The following is a 16,429-nucleotide window of genomic DNA, read 5'->3' as shown; positions in this document are numbered from 1 at the left end:
AAAGCTAAAAATGTCAGTTTAATAATCTTCTAATGTAACATGGTTTTAATTTATTGTCTTTACCACTTTTCAAAAAATAGGATTTTTATAACAGCTTACCTGTAAAATCCTTTTCTTGGAGTACATCATAGAACACAGAGCCTTAAGTATTTACTTAGTGGGTTATAGCTACCTTCAGGTGTTGACACTGGCACACCCAATACAGGAAGTTGACTCCCCTATATAACACCTCCTCCTTTCAAGAGTACCTCAGTTTTTGTAGCCAAGCAATATTAGCAATATACTTAAACCCCATAAAAGAAAAGGGGCGAGACCTCTGTGTCCTATGATGTACTCCAAAAAAAGGAATTTACAGGTAAGCTGTTATAAAAATCCTATTTTCTTTATGGTACATCATAGGACACAAAGCCTTAAGTATTTACTTATTTAGTGGAAAGTCCCATAGCAATGCTACTTGAGGGGAGGGAGACACAACCCGTAGGGCACCCCCAGACCTTGACGACTTATACTGCTGCCTGCAGCACACTGCGCCCAAAGGTGATATCCTCATTCCTTCTTACATCCACTTGATATTCCGTCCATACATTCACAAAATTTTATAAAGTTGCGGCCTTGCAGATCTGAGCAAACGAGGCCTGCTGACGCACTGCCCAAGAAGCACTAACCGCTATGGTAGAGTGCGCCTTAACTTGAATAGGGGGAATCTTACCCCTTAAATCATAAGTTTGAATTATAACTTACGGAATCCACTTAGCAACAGTGGATTTCGACACTGCCTGTCATTTTTTAGGACCCTCTGACAGAATAACTAAGACATCAATCTTACAAATCTGAGCAGTTTTAATTAGATTTTCACTGCTCTCGCTACATCAAGACAATGTAGTGACTTTTCTTCCCTGGAACATGGTTTTGGGAAAAATGATGGTAAGACAATATCTTCATTCAGATGAAAGCCTGAAATTACCTTTGGCAAAAAGCCTGGACGAGGGCGTAACACCACTCTGTCCTCATGAATAATCAAATATGTCTCTTTACAAGAAAGTACAGCCAATTCTGAAACCCTCCTTGCTGAGGATATAGCAACCAAAAATATCAGCTTCCTAGTCAGAAGGACTAAGGGAACATGCTGTAATGGTTCAAATGCTGTTTTTTGTAACACTGACAAAAATAAATTCAAGTCCCAAGCGGTTAAAGGTGATTAAACTGGCGGATTAATCCACATCACCCCTTGCATAAAACCCCGGACTAAAGAATGCGTAGCAAGTGGTCTTTGAAATAAATCCGATAAGGCTGAGACTTGGCCCTTAATAGTACTTAGGGCCAACTTCATCTCAATTGTAGAAAAGCAAGGATTCTGCCTATATCTCACTGGTTTCCTTGCATTGATTAAAGTTGAGATAAAAGACCTGGAAGGCCCACGCTTCTTCAGAATGTGGATTTCAAAAGCCAAGCCATTAAATTTAGCGTTCGTAAAGTAGGATGGAATATCGGCCCCTGAGATAGCAGGTCTAGCCTTAGTGGGAGAGGCCAAGGACCCTCCACTGCCATCTTTACAATCTCTGCGTACCATGACCTTCTGGGCCATGCTGGTGCTACCAGCATTACTGACTTTCTTTCCAGCTTGATCCTGCAAAGAAGTCAAGACAGCAACTGAATCGGGGGAAAATCGTAGATCAGTGTAAACTGATCCCACGGAGTTACCAGTGCATCTGTTTCATATGTGAGTGGATCCCTTGTTCTGGACACAAATTTGGCTAACTTCATGTTTAATCTGGATGCTAGAAGATCTTTGTCCGGAGTCCCCCATCTTTGGCAAACAGCCCGAAACACTTTGGGGTGAAGAGACCATTCCCCTGGGAATAACTGCTGGTGACTTAGTTAGTCCGTCTGCCAATTTTCTACTCCTGGAACGAAAACTGCAGATAGGGATGTGACATGCCTTTCTGCCCAAGTTAGGATATGGTTCACCTCTTTCTGAGCTGAGAGACTCTTGGTGCCCCCTTGGTGATTGATATAGGTCACAGTCGTGGCATTGTGAGATTGAATTCGGATTGGACAATTCTTTAACCTGAAGGTCCAGGTTTTCAGAGCCAGATACACTGCCCCAATCTCTAGGATGTTGATGGGCAGGGCTCTTTCGAGTTTTGACCACTGTCCCTGGACAGTCGTCTCCTCTAGTACCTCTCCCCAGCCTGAGAGGCTGGCATCTGTGGTTACTACTTTACAGATTAATGGTCTGAAGGATTTTCCCTTCAGCAAATTCTGGCTTCGTAACCACCAACTGAGGCTTTGAGACACTCTTGGGGACAGCCGCATTAGCAAGTCCAAAGCTCGAATTATCTTGTTCCAAGCAGAGAGGATTCTGTTTTGCAACAGTCTTGAATGGAACTGGGCATAGAGAATTGCTTTGAATAAAGCTACCATCTTTCTTAACAACCTCATGCAAAGGCGAATTGAAGGATTTGCTTTTGACCTGACTATCCGTACAAACTCATGTATGGAGCTGATCTTTGCTGGAGCAAGAACACCCTTTTCTGGGCTGTATCTATGATCAGGCCTAAGTAATCCAGCCTTCTTACTGGTTTTAAGGAAGACTTCTCTAGGTTGAGGATCCAAACGAGACTTTCCAGGTAACTGGTTGTAATGCGTACGCTTTGCTTTAAGAGAGTCACTGACTGGTCTATTAACAATAGATCGTCTAGGTATGCCAACACTGTTATGCCCTGTGCCCTCAACCTGGCTAGAGGTGGGGCCAGTATTTTTATGAATACCCATAGTGCTGTGGCTAGCCTAAAGGGTAAGGCCGCAAACTGAAAGTGCCTTTGTTCCACTTTGAATCCTTTGGTGAGCGGGAAATATAGGGACATGCAGATGCGTCCCTGATGTTGATGGACGCCAGAAGTTCTCCGCCTTGTAGGATGGAGACCACTGACCTGATCGACTCCATTCGAAATGAGCGAATTTTTAGGAACCGATTTCGATTTTTTAGATCCAGAATGGGCCTGACATCCCCATTCGGTTTTGGCACCATAAACAGGTTTGAATAGAAACCTAAACCTTGTTCTTCTGTGGGGATCTGTACGATTATCCCTTGAGTCAATAATCGGTCTAATGCTTGAAACAGGTATTGTCTTTTCCCTGAATCCTTGGGAATGTTTGATCTCAGAAATTTAGATGGTGGAAACTCCCGAAACTCTAGTTTGTATCCTAGAGTCACTGTGGAGAGAGCCCATCCGTCCTGAGTTTCCATCTGCCAGACTTCTGCGAAATGCAGAAGTCTTCCCCCCACCTTGGTGAGGGGAGACGCCTCTTAAAGAGGTCTTAGTATTCTGTTTTGTAGTCTTGCAGCTCCAGGTCTTCCTTTGAGCCTGGACATGACCCTTCGAATTTCCTCTGAAATCTGACGGTGGAAGCCATCACCACTGTCTAGAGGCGGATGAGCTTGGCGCAGGAGAGAAAGTCTGTTTAAATGAAGGACGTTTATACTTTCTTTTGACTGGCAAAAGAATAATTTTTCCATTGGAAATTGTCTGGATGTATTTATCCAAATCATCACCAAATAGTCACTCCCCATGAAATAGGAAACTAGACAGTAGGTTTTTGTGGAGTGCTTCGGCAGACCAACCCTTTAGCCAAAGGGTCCTACACATGTGTACTAGCACAAGTGCAAGGCGAGACGCCTGGTGAATAGAATCCTTTATAGCATCTATGGCAATACATAATGCTTTTGGTAAACTCATTGGCCTGTTGTGCACGGAGCTCGTTAAGGGCCTCTGTGAACTGGTCTTTTAAGGACTGACAGATGCCTATAGCTGCAATTGCAGGTTGAGCAACAGTACCTGCTAAAGAAAAAGATGATTTTAACAGGAATTCCAACTTTTTATCTGTTGGATCCTTCAGCATTTGTGCATTGTCCACTGGACAAGTTAAACTTTTATCCACACTGGAAATCTCAGCTTCTACTGCTGGAACTTTCCATTTTTTGGTGAATTTTTCCTCCATAGGATAGAGAAATAAGAATCTCTGTGGAGGGAGTAAATGCTTGTCTGAATGATTCCATTCGGTATAAATAAGCTTCCCTAGTAATGTGTGGACTGGAAAAGCATGTACTGGTTGTGAAGGTTTCAAGGAACTCAAAGAAGAAACCAGACTTTCAGCTGACTCTGTTAGGGGTAGCATGAAAGTGGAGCGAACCATGTCCATAAGGATTTGTACCTCAGATTGTGAAGCTAAAACTTCAACTGTTGTTTCCTCCGCAGAGGAGTAATCAGTTTGTTTTTCCCGATCGTTTGAGGGTAATACCTCAACCTGTCCCCACTGTTCCCCTGGTAAGGGGTTTGGTGTGGGAGAGAGGAATCTAGCACGCTTCTAATCCCCTTTAACCAGTTGCCGTGACAGAATGGCACGGGCAGGCATATGGGTGTACATGTACGTCCCTGCCTTCCCGCGGGTGGGGGGCCCGATCGGGCCCCCCCCGGTGCCAGCGGCGGCCGGAATCCGTTCAGGAGCGATCCGGGATGAGGGGGCGGCCATTCATTCATGGCCACCCCCTCGCGATCGCTCCTGACGAATGGAAGTGCAGCATGACATCACTTCCTCTCCTGTAATGTAAACACAGGCAGAGGAAGTGATGTAATCTCTCCTCCGTGTCGGTATTTTTCGTTCCGGCACCGAGGAGAGAGGATCGGTGAGTTACACCAACACTACACTACACAGTAGAACATGCCAGGCACACTCTCACCCCCCCCTTCACCCCCCGATCACCCCCCCAATCACCCCTGCACCCCCAGTCACAGTGACACCAATTGCATTTTTTTTTTTTGCATTGGTGTCATTTGTGACTGTAATAACTGTTAGGGCAGTTAGGGTTAGCCCCCTTTAGTTCTAAGGTACCCCCCTAACCCCCCCAATAAAGGTTTAACCCCGTGATCACCCCCCGTCGCCAGTGTCACTAAGGCTGGGTTCACATTGCAGCGGTTTATGAGAACGGATGTGATTCGCACCGCACTGCAGTGCAAATCACATCCGATCTCTGTGCGATTCGAGTTCAGCCATACAGATAGTATGGCTGAATTCGCGTCGCACCCGCCGCACCCGCCGCAAACTCGCACTGGACCCTTTTTTTGGTCCGCAGCAGAATCGGATCGCATGGGTGTTCACACCATGCGATCCAATTCCTGTCCGAGTTTGCAGATCGCACTGCGATATGCGAACTGATCTGGGGGTGTCATTAACATTTCACTGACACTCCCAGCAGTTCGCATAGGGCAGTGTGATGCGGGAACCCGCCGCAGATTCGTGGCGTTCCCGCATCGCTCCAGTGTGAACCCAGCCTAATAAGCGATCGTTTTTCTGATCGCTGTATTAGTGTCACAGGTGACGCTAGTTAGGCAGGTAGGTATTTAGGTTCGCCGCACCTTTTTATAGCGCCAGGGACCCCCATATATTACCGCATAAAGCCCCCTGATTGCCCCCTAGTTAACCCTTTCACCAGTGATCACCATATAACTGTTACAGGTGACGCTGGTTGGTTAGTTATTTTTTTATAGTTTCAGGGCACCCACCATTTATTACCTAATAAAGGTTTAACCCCCTGATCACCCGGCGGGTGATATAAGTTTGAGGGTCAGATAAGGTCTGCGTCGCCCCAGGCAGCGTCAGGTTAGTGCCAGTACCGCTAACACCCACGCACAAAGCATACACCTCCCTTAGTAATATAGTATCTGATCAGATCTATATTAGCATCGCCAGCAGTTTAGGTTTCCCAAAACGCATTGTTAGCGAGATCAGCCCAGATACCTGCTAGCACCTGCGTTTAGCCCCTCCGCCAAGCCCAGCCCAGCCCACCCAAGTGCAGTATCGATCGATCGATCACTGTCACTTACAAAACACAACACACATAACTGCAGCGTTCGCAGAGTCAGGCCTGATCCCTGCGATCGCTAACATTTTTTTTTGTAGTGTTTTGATACAGTCGCTGACAGCCTAGGTGCTTTTTTACCTGTGAGTCTCACTAGTGTACCCCTAAATTTAGGGGTGTCTACTTTCCAAAATGGGGTCATTTGGGGGGGGTTTGTGCCATCGCCATTGGCATTTTATGGCCTTCAAAACTGCGATAGGTAGTGAGGAGTAAAATCAAAAATTTACACCCTTAGAAATCCTGAAGGCAGTGCTTGGTTTTCGGGGCCCCCGTACGCGGCTAGGCTCCCAAAAAATCCCACACATGTGGTATCCCCGTACTCAGGAGAAGCAGCAGAATTTATTTTGGGGTGTCATTTCACATATGCCCATGGCATGTGTGAGCAATATATCATTTAGTGACAACTTTGTGAAAAAAAAAAAAAGTTTGTAATATTCCCGCAACTTGTGGCAAAATATAAAATATTCCATGGACTCAACATGCCTCTCAGCAAATAGCTTGGGGTGTCTACTTTCTAAAATGGGGTCATTTGTGGGGGTTTTGTGCCATCTTGGCATTTTATGGCCTTCAAAACTGTAATAGGTAGTGAGGAGTGAAGTAAAAAATTTACGCCCTTAGAAAGCCTGAAGGCGGTTCTTGGCTTTCGGGGCCCCGTACGCAGCTAGGCTCCCAAAAAATCCCACACATGTGGTATCCCCGTACTCAGGAGAAGCAGCAAAATTTATTTTGGGGTGTCATTTCGCATATGCCCATAGCATGTGTGAGCAATATATCATTTAGTGACAACTTTGTGAAAAAAAAAAAAAAAAAAAGTTTGTAATTTTCCCGCAACTTCTGGCAAAATATAAAATATTCCATGGACTCAACATGCCTCTCAGCAAATAGCTTGGGGTGTCTACTTTCTAAAATGGGGTCATTTGTGGGGGTTTGTGCCATCTTGGCATTTTATGGCCTTCAAAACTGTAATAGGTAGTGAGGAGTGAAGTCAAAAATTTACGCCCTTAGAAAGCCTGAAGGCGGTTCTTGGCTTTCGGGGCCCCGTACACGGCTAGGCTCCCAAAAAATCCCACACGTGGTATCCCCGTACTCAGGAGAAGCAGCAAAATTTATTTTGGGGTGTCATTTCACATATGCCCATAGCATGTGTGAGCAATATATCATTTATGACAACTTTGTGAAAAAAAAAAAAAAGTTTGTAATTTTCCCGCAACTTCTGGCAAAATATAAAATATTCCATGGACTCAACATGCCTCTCAGCAAATAGCTTGGGGTGTCTACTTTCTAAAATGGGGTCATTTGTGGGGGTTTTGTGCCATCTTGGCATTTTATGGCCTTCAAAACTGTAATAGGTAGTGAGGAGTGAAGTCAAAAATTTACGCCCTTAGAAAGCCTGAAGGCGGTGCTTGGTTTTCGGGGCCCCGTACGCGGCTAGGCTTCCAAAAAGTCGACCACATGTGGTATCCCCGTACTCAGGAGAAGCAGCAGAATGTATTTTGGGGTACAATTCCACATATAACCATGGCATGTGTGAGCAATATATCATTTAGTGACAACTTTGTGTAAAAAAAAATATATATATATTTTTTTTGTCATTATTCAATCGCTTGAGGCAAAAAAATAAAATATTCAATGGGCTCAACATGCCTCTTATCAATTTCCTTAGGGTGTCTACTTTCCAAAATGGGGTCATTTGGGGGGGGGTTTGTACTGTCCTGCCATTTTAGCACCTCAAGAAATGAGATAGGCAGTCATAAACTAAAAGCTGCGTAAATTCCAGAAAACGTACCTTAGTTTGTAGATGTGACAACTTTTGCGCAAACCAATAAATATACAGTTATTGGATTTTTTTTTACCAAAGACATGTGGCTGAATACATTTTGGCCTAAATGTATGACTAAAATTGAGTTTATTGGATTTTTCTAATAACAAAAAGTAGAAAATATCATTTTTTTTCAAAATTTGCGGTCTTTTTACGTTTATATCGCAAAAAATAAAAATCGCAGAGTCAGTCAAATACCTTTAAAAGAAAGCTCTATTTGTGGGAAAAAAAGGACGCAAATTTTGTTTGGGTACAACATTGCATGACCGCGCAATTACCAGTTAAAACAGCGCAGTGCCAAATTGTAAAAAGACCTCTGGTCATTGACCAGCAAAATGGTCCGGTCTGAAAGTGGTTAATGGAGGATGTAATTAAAGTCGCTAATCTTCCTTCTAAGCCCTGCAGGGCAGAGGAAGATGCATCAGGGACTGAAGTGTGAGAATCAGTTGCACCACCAATTGATTCCAATGACTCATCCTGGCTTGCCATTTCAGGTATCTCCGGAGAGGATGACAATGTGGAAGCATGTCTGGAGTTCCTAGCGCCTAGGGGTGGTTTTGGTGCCTTAGTAGTAAGCCTTGAAGCCATAGTGCAAAGCACAAAAAGCAAAGGTACTCTAAGAACTGTTCTATTTATTTGAACAATAGTAGGAAAAACAGTGGTAGCATAGAGCAATCTAATGCCAAACAATACATTTTTTCCTGTACTGAAAACACCTGTGAAAACTCCTCACATGCACCAGCGCGTCTGTGTCCTGTGGCAGCCTTGCTTCAGCTGCTCTGATAGACACTGTCTGTTTTCCAGAGTATCAGCTTTAAGCTTTTTCAGGTATGAGCCTGATAGTCTATGCACCACGCCCTTTCCTGTGCTTTAGCAAGAGTCACCTCAGAGGGGAGGCGGGGGAAGGGGATTTACACAGGCTTTTTATCGGCTTTTCAGATTTATGCTTTAGTTTCCCCATTTAGGGGAGAGGAGACCCCCCCCCCCCCCCCCAGCTGCTGAGACACAGGCTGTATTAGCACAGATTTAAACAGGGTCTATACACTATAGAGGAGTGTTTAAGGCATTTTACAATATAATTGATAGAAAAGTCATAGTGGACTTTGCCGTTCCTATGCTTTCCTCTTACCTTTTCATCACTGCAAACAAACAGATCCAAACTTCACCCATCACGGCCGGCAGCATGGTTAAACCTTCAAAGACTGGGGCCCTTTTAATAGGGGTTCCACTCCTTTGGACCATGTATAGTACCCCTCACAACAGCTTTAGGTAATGTAGCAAGACCAAAAAGAGTCCTGGTTCCTAGGGTCCATCCCTCAAAGAGGAGTGTTACAGGCAAAACCTTATTCTTCGATGCGAGGCCCGTGTACCATCCTGGAGCCGCAGTGGCGAGATGGATCCGGTTGTGGAGGCTTTTTAAATCCAGCATGGATCCCACCTGGAGCTCTGCAGAGCACATCTTCACTCGTGCCAACACCTTTAGACACTGGCAAAAAACCTGAGGTACTCCTGGAAGGAGGAGGGGTTATATAGGGGAATCAATTTCCTGTATTGGGTGTGCCAGTGTCAAGACCTGAAGGTAGCTATAACCCACTAAGTAAATCTTAAGGTTCTGTGTCCTATGATGTACGATAAAGTAAATAAACAGGGAGTAGAATTTGTACTGTATATAGTAGAATACTGTATTTCATTTTTTAATATGTGTGCTTCTAAATATATTATACAAAATGAAAAAACCTTTGTACATGTAATAAAATCATTTTTAAGAAAAAAAATACTCCTTACTCCATGATCGAATCAATTTTTTGTGTCACTTCATCCACTGACTTTGAGAAGCGCAATATAGATCGATAAGATTCATCTATTGTAAATATCTGCAGGCAAAGAAAGAAGAACAATAAGAATACATTACATTAGGATTACTAATGTATAGATTGTAAGCAATGAAAAAAAAAGAGAAAATGTTATATTTACAGTTTTTTTCTCTGGTATACAATACAAATAAATGAAACCTTTATTAAACAAAAATGTCATTTATTGCAGTTTACGACATTACTTGTAAATTTTAATTGCTTGTTTTTATTTAAATAACAAACATGTTATACTTACCTGCTCTGCGCACCTGCAGTCTCACACCATAGAAACCTTGTCCATAGACACAAACAGTGCGGCCTGCCCCCTACCATGATTTGACTGACAGCATCTTCTGCTGCCTCAGCAAAGCCTGTGAGACCATCGAGAGAAGAGAGAAAGAGAGAAGAACTGAAGCCTGGCACAGCACTGGATTGATACAGGACTCCAGTAAGTATTTAACCTCTTCCCACTGGATGTACACATATATGCAGGCTCTAGACTAGTTGGCTTTACTGCCGGGAGGCTTCATATATGTGGACCCTTCCCTGTGCTTAGAGCTCACGCCCCGAACGCTCCCAGCACGGTTACCGACAAAAGACCGGAAAGCTCCCAAAGCATACTTGCGATCGGGAGCTTTCAAATCATGTGACTGCTATCACAGCCAATCACATAGGTCACATGACCAGAATGCCCAGGTCCTGGCATTTAGAAGCTCCTAAATGGCTTTTAGGCAGCAGCAGGAAGGTATAAAGGGCGGGGGGGAGGGGGGAGGCTGGGAGGCACCGGTATTGCACGTTTTTTTTACCTTAATGCAGAGAATGAAATAAGGTTAAAAAAGCTGTTGCCTTTACCACCACTTCAAATATGGTGTTTTTGTTCCCCCTATAATTTCAACTGGTGATCTGATCTGGTCAATAACAAACTACCTGAGAGTTCTGTGAGCACTGAGATGTTTGGTGAAGGCACACTTTTTGGTGGAAGTTCAACTAGCAAGAACTTCAACATTTTATTTGCTTTGGTTCACAAATTTATTGATTTATACCATTTAACCACAAGGTCATACACAGAGTGACACTGGAGAAACTGCAAAAGGTCACTTTATTTATTCAAAACGAAAACAATGTCTGTCTTCATTTCAGGCTGCAAAGCAACAAAATGTGTTTTTTTTTTAAATTGGAGTGATTCTTCTCTATACCCACTGTGGCAGCACGCAGGTAAAATCACCTGGTTGTATTCAGGATGGGAAATATGTGTGTCCTAGATTCAGGCTTTATGCAGACTTTTACAATTAGAGGGGAAGAGTTAATGAGCCCAGCTGTAGTAAGTGGGCTCATTAAGACCTCTACAAAAAACCCCAGCATGCATAGGGAGATGCTCCATCCTGGAACCAGTTTTGTGTGTATAGACTGGGGAGTCTGAGATCTGTTCTGTGCGGTGAGTTAACGCCTGTGTGGCAAACCCCTACAATAGAGACAGGGACTGGGGCAGCACAAGGCTGCACCCAGTTGTTAGACAGGGAGTCTACGTGTGTAGTTAGAGGTCAAGCTGACCAGGATTTATTTTCTTGTTTTATTTTGTTTGGCTGTTATATGTATCACTGCATGTAGCCTAAATAAACCGGATCTTTTGTTTTTTGCACCTACACCGCTGTCTGCTGTGCCTGACTTTGTGTTGTGAACCCATCCAGGGGGTCACACACACCCGCTACCGAGCGAACCCCCTCACAGTTGGTGGAGAATTTTGGCAGTTTTTTTTTTTTTTTTGTTAAGGCCAGCATGGAGGAGATACTGAGACAGCTGGCTCTAGCAAATGCAAACCAGCAGCAAACAAATGCAGCTTTACAAAAGAGCCTTGCAGCTCAACAACAAGCCCAGCAGCAGGCAAATGCAAATCAGCAGCAGACAAATGCAACTTTGCAGCAGAGTTTGGAAGCCCAGCAGCAGGCAAATGCAAATCAGCAGCAGACAAATGCAACTTTGCAGCAGAGTTTGGAAGCTCAGCAACAAGCCCAGCAGCGATCTGAAGCCCGCTTCATAGACCTGTTGCAGAAGCAAGAGCAGAATTTTAAACAGCAAATAGAGACATTGATACAGCAACGTCCGCAGACCAATGAAGCAAGTGGGTACAATAATACCGCAACCTTTGGTGTGAGCCGTTTACTGACAAAAATGACTGGAGAGGATGATCCGGAGGTGTTTTTGACCACATTTGAAAGGACTGCTGAAAGGGAAAAGTGGCCTAAGGAGCAATGGGCTGGACTGGTGGCCCCTCTGTTAACTGGGGAATCGCAGAAAGCTTATTATGACCTAGAGCCTGACCAAGCAAAAGACTATGTGGTGCTAAAAGCAGAAATATTGGCACGGCTGGGTGTCACCCTGGCAGTCCGGGCTCAGCGTGTGCATAACTGGACTTTTCAGGTTGGAAAACCTCCCAGGTCTCAGATGTATGATCTCATTCACCTGAGCAGGAAGTGGCTGCAGCCAGAGATTTTGACCGCACCAAACATTGTGGAACGGGTGGTTATGGATCGTTTCCTGAGAGCTCTTCCTACTGCCATCCAAAAATGGGTAAGCCATGGAGACCCAGAAAATGCAGATAAACTTGTGGATCTGGTTGAGAGGTACTTGGCTACAGAGAACTTGACCACCTCTTCCAGGGACTCACGAACTTTCCCCCCTAAGACCAGATCATCCCCAGTGGCGGGTAAGATGACTCCAAGGGGTGAGGGTGGAGAGAGTGAGAGGGTGGGAGTTCTACCTAAGGTCTGGCGGGAGCAGCCCAGGAAGCCCATGCTGCAAGAGGCAGCGAAAAAGATTATTTGCTACCGCTGCCGGCAAGAGGGACATATTGCAGCCAATTGCCCAGTTGTGGATGAGCCTATGCAATGTGACTTTATAAGGGAGAGACGTCAGTCGCTGTTTGCGACAGTTGCATGCACTGCCATTCGGGGACCTGAGAAACATTTATGTAAAATGTGTATTAATGGTAGACATGTTGATGTGCTGCTAGATTCAGGTAGCCTGGTAACATTGATAAAAGCTGAATTAGTTACTACAGAGGTCTCTGGGAAGAACAGGGTGGCTGTTATTTGTGTGCATGGGGACACCCGAGAGTATCCTGTAACTTCAGTGTTTTTTGAGACCCCCAAAGGTAACCTCTCTCATCAGGTGGGGTTAGTGTCTCAGTTACCACATGATGCTATTGTGGGAAGGGATTTTCCAAAATTCTGGGAACTCTGGGATTGTCCTGAGGCCCCCATTGGTGCCCCTATAAACCAGGAAGATGACCAGAATTCCTCTGGGAGTGGTGAGGACTCTCCTGAATTTCCCTTGTCGGTATTGGCGGGGGAAACTCGAGAAACTGGGGAGGAGCCAACATCCTCAGATGAAAACATGCCGTCTGTGGAGTTTTCGGATCTTGAGGTTCACAGGGAAAATTTTGCCACAGAACAGTTAAAAGACCCCACCCTAATAAAGGCACGGGAAAATGTGGTGAAAATAGATGGCGAGTTAGTGAACCCAGATAAGACTTGCCCTTATCCTTACTTCACTATGGAAAGGGACCTGCTATATCGAGTGGCTCAAAGGGCAGAAGAAACCATTGAGCAACTTGTAGTGCCCAAACCTTACAGGAAGTTGGTGTTAGAATTGGCTCATGGACACATTCTGGGAGGACATCTGGGGACAGAGAAAACCAGAGAGAGGGTATTGCAGAGATTCTATTGGCCTGGGGTCATGAAGGAAATAGAAAAGTATTGTTCCTCCTGCCCTGTGTGTCAGAAGTCGGCACCTATGCCACATTTCCGTAACCCACTGGTACCTCTTCCTATCATTGAGGTCCCCTTTGAGAGGATCGCAATGGATTTGGTAGGTCCGATAATGAAGTCTGCTAGGGGGCATCAGTACATTTTGGTTATATTGGACTATGCCACCCGTTATCCGGAAGCAATTCCTCTCCGAAATACCTCGGCCAAAACCATAGCCAAAGAGCTATCCCTTGTTTTTAGCCGCGTGGGTATTTGTAAGGAACTGCAAAAATAGAAAACTGCGCCAACCCTATACTAATAAAAATAATAATAGTGAAAAAAGTATATAATAATAAATAAATAAATAAAAATAAAAATAAAAAAATATATATGAAATATATTATCGAAATATGTAAGTGATTATCACAAATGATTATAACAATAAGAACACCTTAAGTGCAAAATAAAACACAGCAATACATCAGGAATAGTGTCATAAACAAAAGTCCAATCATGAAAAGTTCATATGTGAATCTGGATAAACGTTTGTGACACCACAGTGATTCAACACGATCCAAAAGCGCATGAAAGTGCCCGTCACCGTATATTAGATGCGCTTACCAGAAAATAGGCAAGTTAGGGCGTTTATATATATTCAATGGGTCTCATCAGAAGATATCCTCCTCTTTAGTGGGTCAACTCTTCATCTCATAATAGTGCCCTCCAGATAATAATGATACTTCGTGATCCCAAATGGGGAGCTCAGTAATGCCCAAAAAAGAAAGGAGATGTGGACGGTCCCTGGAGGCTGATCACTCAGAGATATCCTGTTCACCTTCTATCTGCCAGTGTTTCCCACCCACACGGCTCCTTCACTGTGGGCATTACTGAGCTCCCCATTTGGGATCACGAAGTATCATTATTATCTGGAGGGCACTATTATGAGATGAAGAGTTGACCCACTAAAGAGGAGGATATCTTCTGATGAGACCCATTGAATATATATAAACGCCCTAACTTGCCTATTTTCTGGTAAGCGCATCTAATATACGGTGACGGGCACTTTCATGCGCTTTTGGATCGTGTTGAATCACTGTGGTGTCACAAACGTTTATCCAGATTCACATATGAACTTTTCATGATTGGACTTTTGTTTATGACACTATTCCTGATGTATTGCTGTGTTTTATTTTGCACTTAAGGTGTTCTTATTGTTATAATCATTTGTGATAATCACTTACATATTTCGATAATATATTTCATATATATTTTTTTATTTTTATTTTTATTTATTTATTTATTATTATATACTTTTTTCACTATTATTATTTTTATTAGTATAGGGTTGGCGCAGTTTTCTATTTTTGCATATCTGTTGGGTGTTATATCACATCTATTGCTGCAGCCTGTTTCACATATAGTTTATTTGTATTTATGTTTTTTTCTTAGCGCGGTATATTTTTTCCATTTGTAAGGAACTGCTTACGGACCAAGGTACACCCTTTATGTCCCGGGTTATGAAAGAATTATGCAAGTTGTACAAAGTGAAGCAATTGCGTACATCTGTGTATCACCCCCAAACAGATGGGTTGGTTGAAAGATTCAACAAAACCCTAAAACAAATGTTAAAGAAGGTGGTGGATAGAGATGGAAAGAATTGGGATTGTCTAATACCCTATCTGATGTTTGCTATTAGGGAGGTACCCCAATCCTCTACGGGTTTCTCACCCTTCGAGTTGCTCTATGGGAGACACCCAAGAGGGCTGCTGGATATCGCCAAGGAAACTTGGGAAAATGAGAGTTCTCCTCACAGGAGTGTGATTGAGCATGTCGCCCTGATGCAAGATAGAATTGCACAGGTAATGCCAATTGTAAAGGAACATTTAACCCAAGCGCAGTTAGCACAGCAGAGAGTGTACAACCGTGGGGCCAAGACACGTACTTTTTCCCCGGGGGATAGGGTCTTGGTGCTAGTCCCTACGGTTGAAAGCAAATTTCTGGCCAAATGGCAAGGTCCATATGAAGTAATTGAAAAAATTTGTGAGGTGAACTACAGGGTTAGACAGCCAGGAAGGCGAAAGCCGGAGCAGATCTATCACGTCAATCTGCTGAAAGCCTGGAGGGATAGGGAATCCCTAGTTGCAGAGACTTTGTCACAAGTACAGCCTGATTGCTTAGTTCCTGAGGTTGGAATAGCAGACACCTTATCGAAACCCCAACAATAGGAGGTTAAAGAGTTTGTACTTCGTAACAAAGAGATTTTCTCTGAGCTTCCGGGACAAACATCTGGCGTAGAGCATGACATTATCACCCCGCCAGGAGAAAGGGTAAAACGAAAACCTTATAGAATACCAGAGGCCCGACGGGAGGCAATACGTGGGGAGGTTCAAAGGATGCTGGAATTGGGTGTGATAGAGGAGTCCCAGAGTGACTGGTCCAGTCCTATTGTACTAGTGCCCAAACCTGATGGGAGCTGGCGGTTTTGTAACGATTTTAGACAATTAAATAAAGTTACAAAATTTGACACCTACCCCATGCCACGTATAGATGAGTTGGTTGACCGGCTGGGAACAGCCCGATATATGACAACTCTTGATCTCACCAAAGGGTATTGGCAAATTCCCCTGGCCGAGTCGGCCAAGGAGAAAACTGCGTTTGTAACCCCAGATGGGGCATTCCAATATAAGAGAATGCCGTTTGGGTTACAGAATGCACCGGCAACATTCCAGCGGAAAATGGATAAGATTCTGAGGCCCCATCATAAATATGCTGCAGCTTACCTGGATGATGTGATTATCCATAGCACAGACTGGGTCTCACATTTGCCAAAAGTACAAGCATTCCTAGACTCTATCCGGGAAGCTGGGTTTACGGCCAATCCAAAGAAGTGTACCATTGGACAGGAGGAGGCCAAATATCTTGGGTACACTATTGGGAGGGGGGTGATAAAACCCCAAGTCAATAAAGTCGAGGCCATACAGAGTTGGCCACGTCCCAACAGCAAGAAACAGGTACGAGCCTTTCTGGGAATCGCTGGCTATTATCGACGATTCATTCCCCATTTTGCTTCTCAGGCTGTGCCCCTCACCAA

General features: G+C 44.1%; 1 protein-coding gene across 2 annotated transcripts in view; it reads right to left on the bottom strand.

Annotated features, from left to right (window-relative positions):
* CDHR2 (cadherin related family member 2) overlaps positions 1-16,429 on the bottom strand; it is a 225,239-nt gene that overhangs the window by 55,832 nt on the left and 152,978 nt on the right. For both annotated transcript variants that reach the window (XM_077472404.1, XM_077472405.1), the window contains exon 24: positions 9,525-9,613. In XM_077472404.1, the coding sequence (XP_077328530.1) occupies positions 9,525-9,613 (89 nt within the window). The remainder of the gene's footprint in view (positions 1-9,524; positions 9,614-16,429) is intronic.

Source organism: Lithobates pipiens, unplaced genomic scaffold, assembly GCF_037356315.1.
Source record: "Lithobates pipiens isolate NorthernLeopardFrog02 unplaced genomic scaffold, aLitPip1_a1.2 Scaffold_8, whole genome shotgun sequence".
Classification (NCBI taxonomy): domain Eukaryota; kingdom Metazoa; phylum Chordata; class Amphibia; order Anura; family Ranidae; genus Lithobates; species Lithobates pipiens.
Note: the sequence above shows the minus strand (reverse complement) of the source record. Positions and strands in the feature narration are given on the sequence as shown.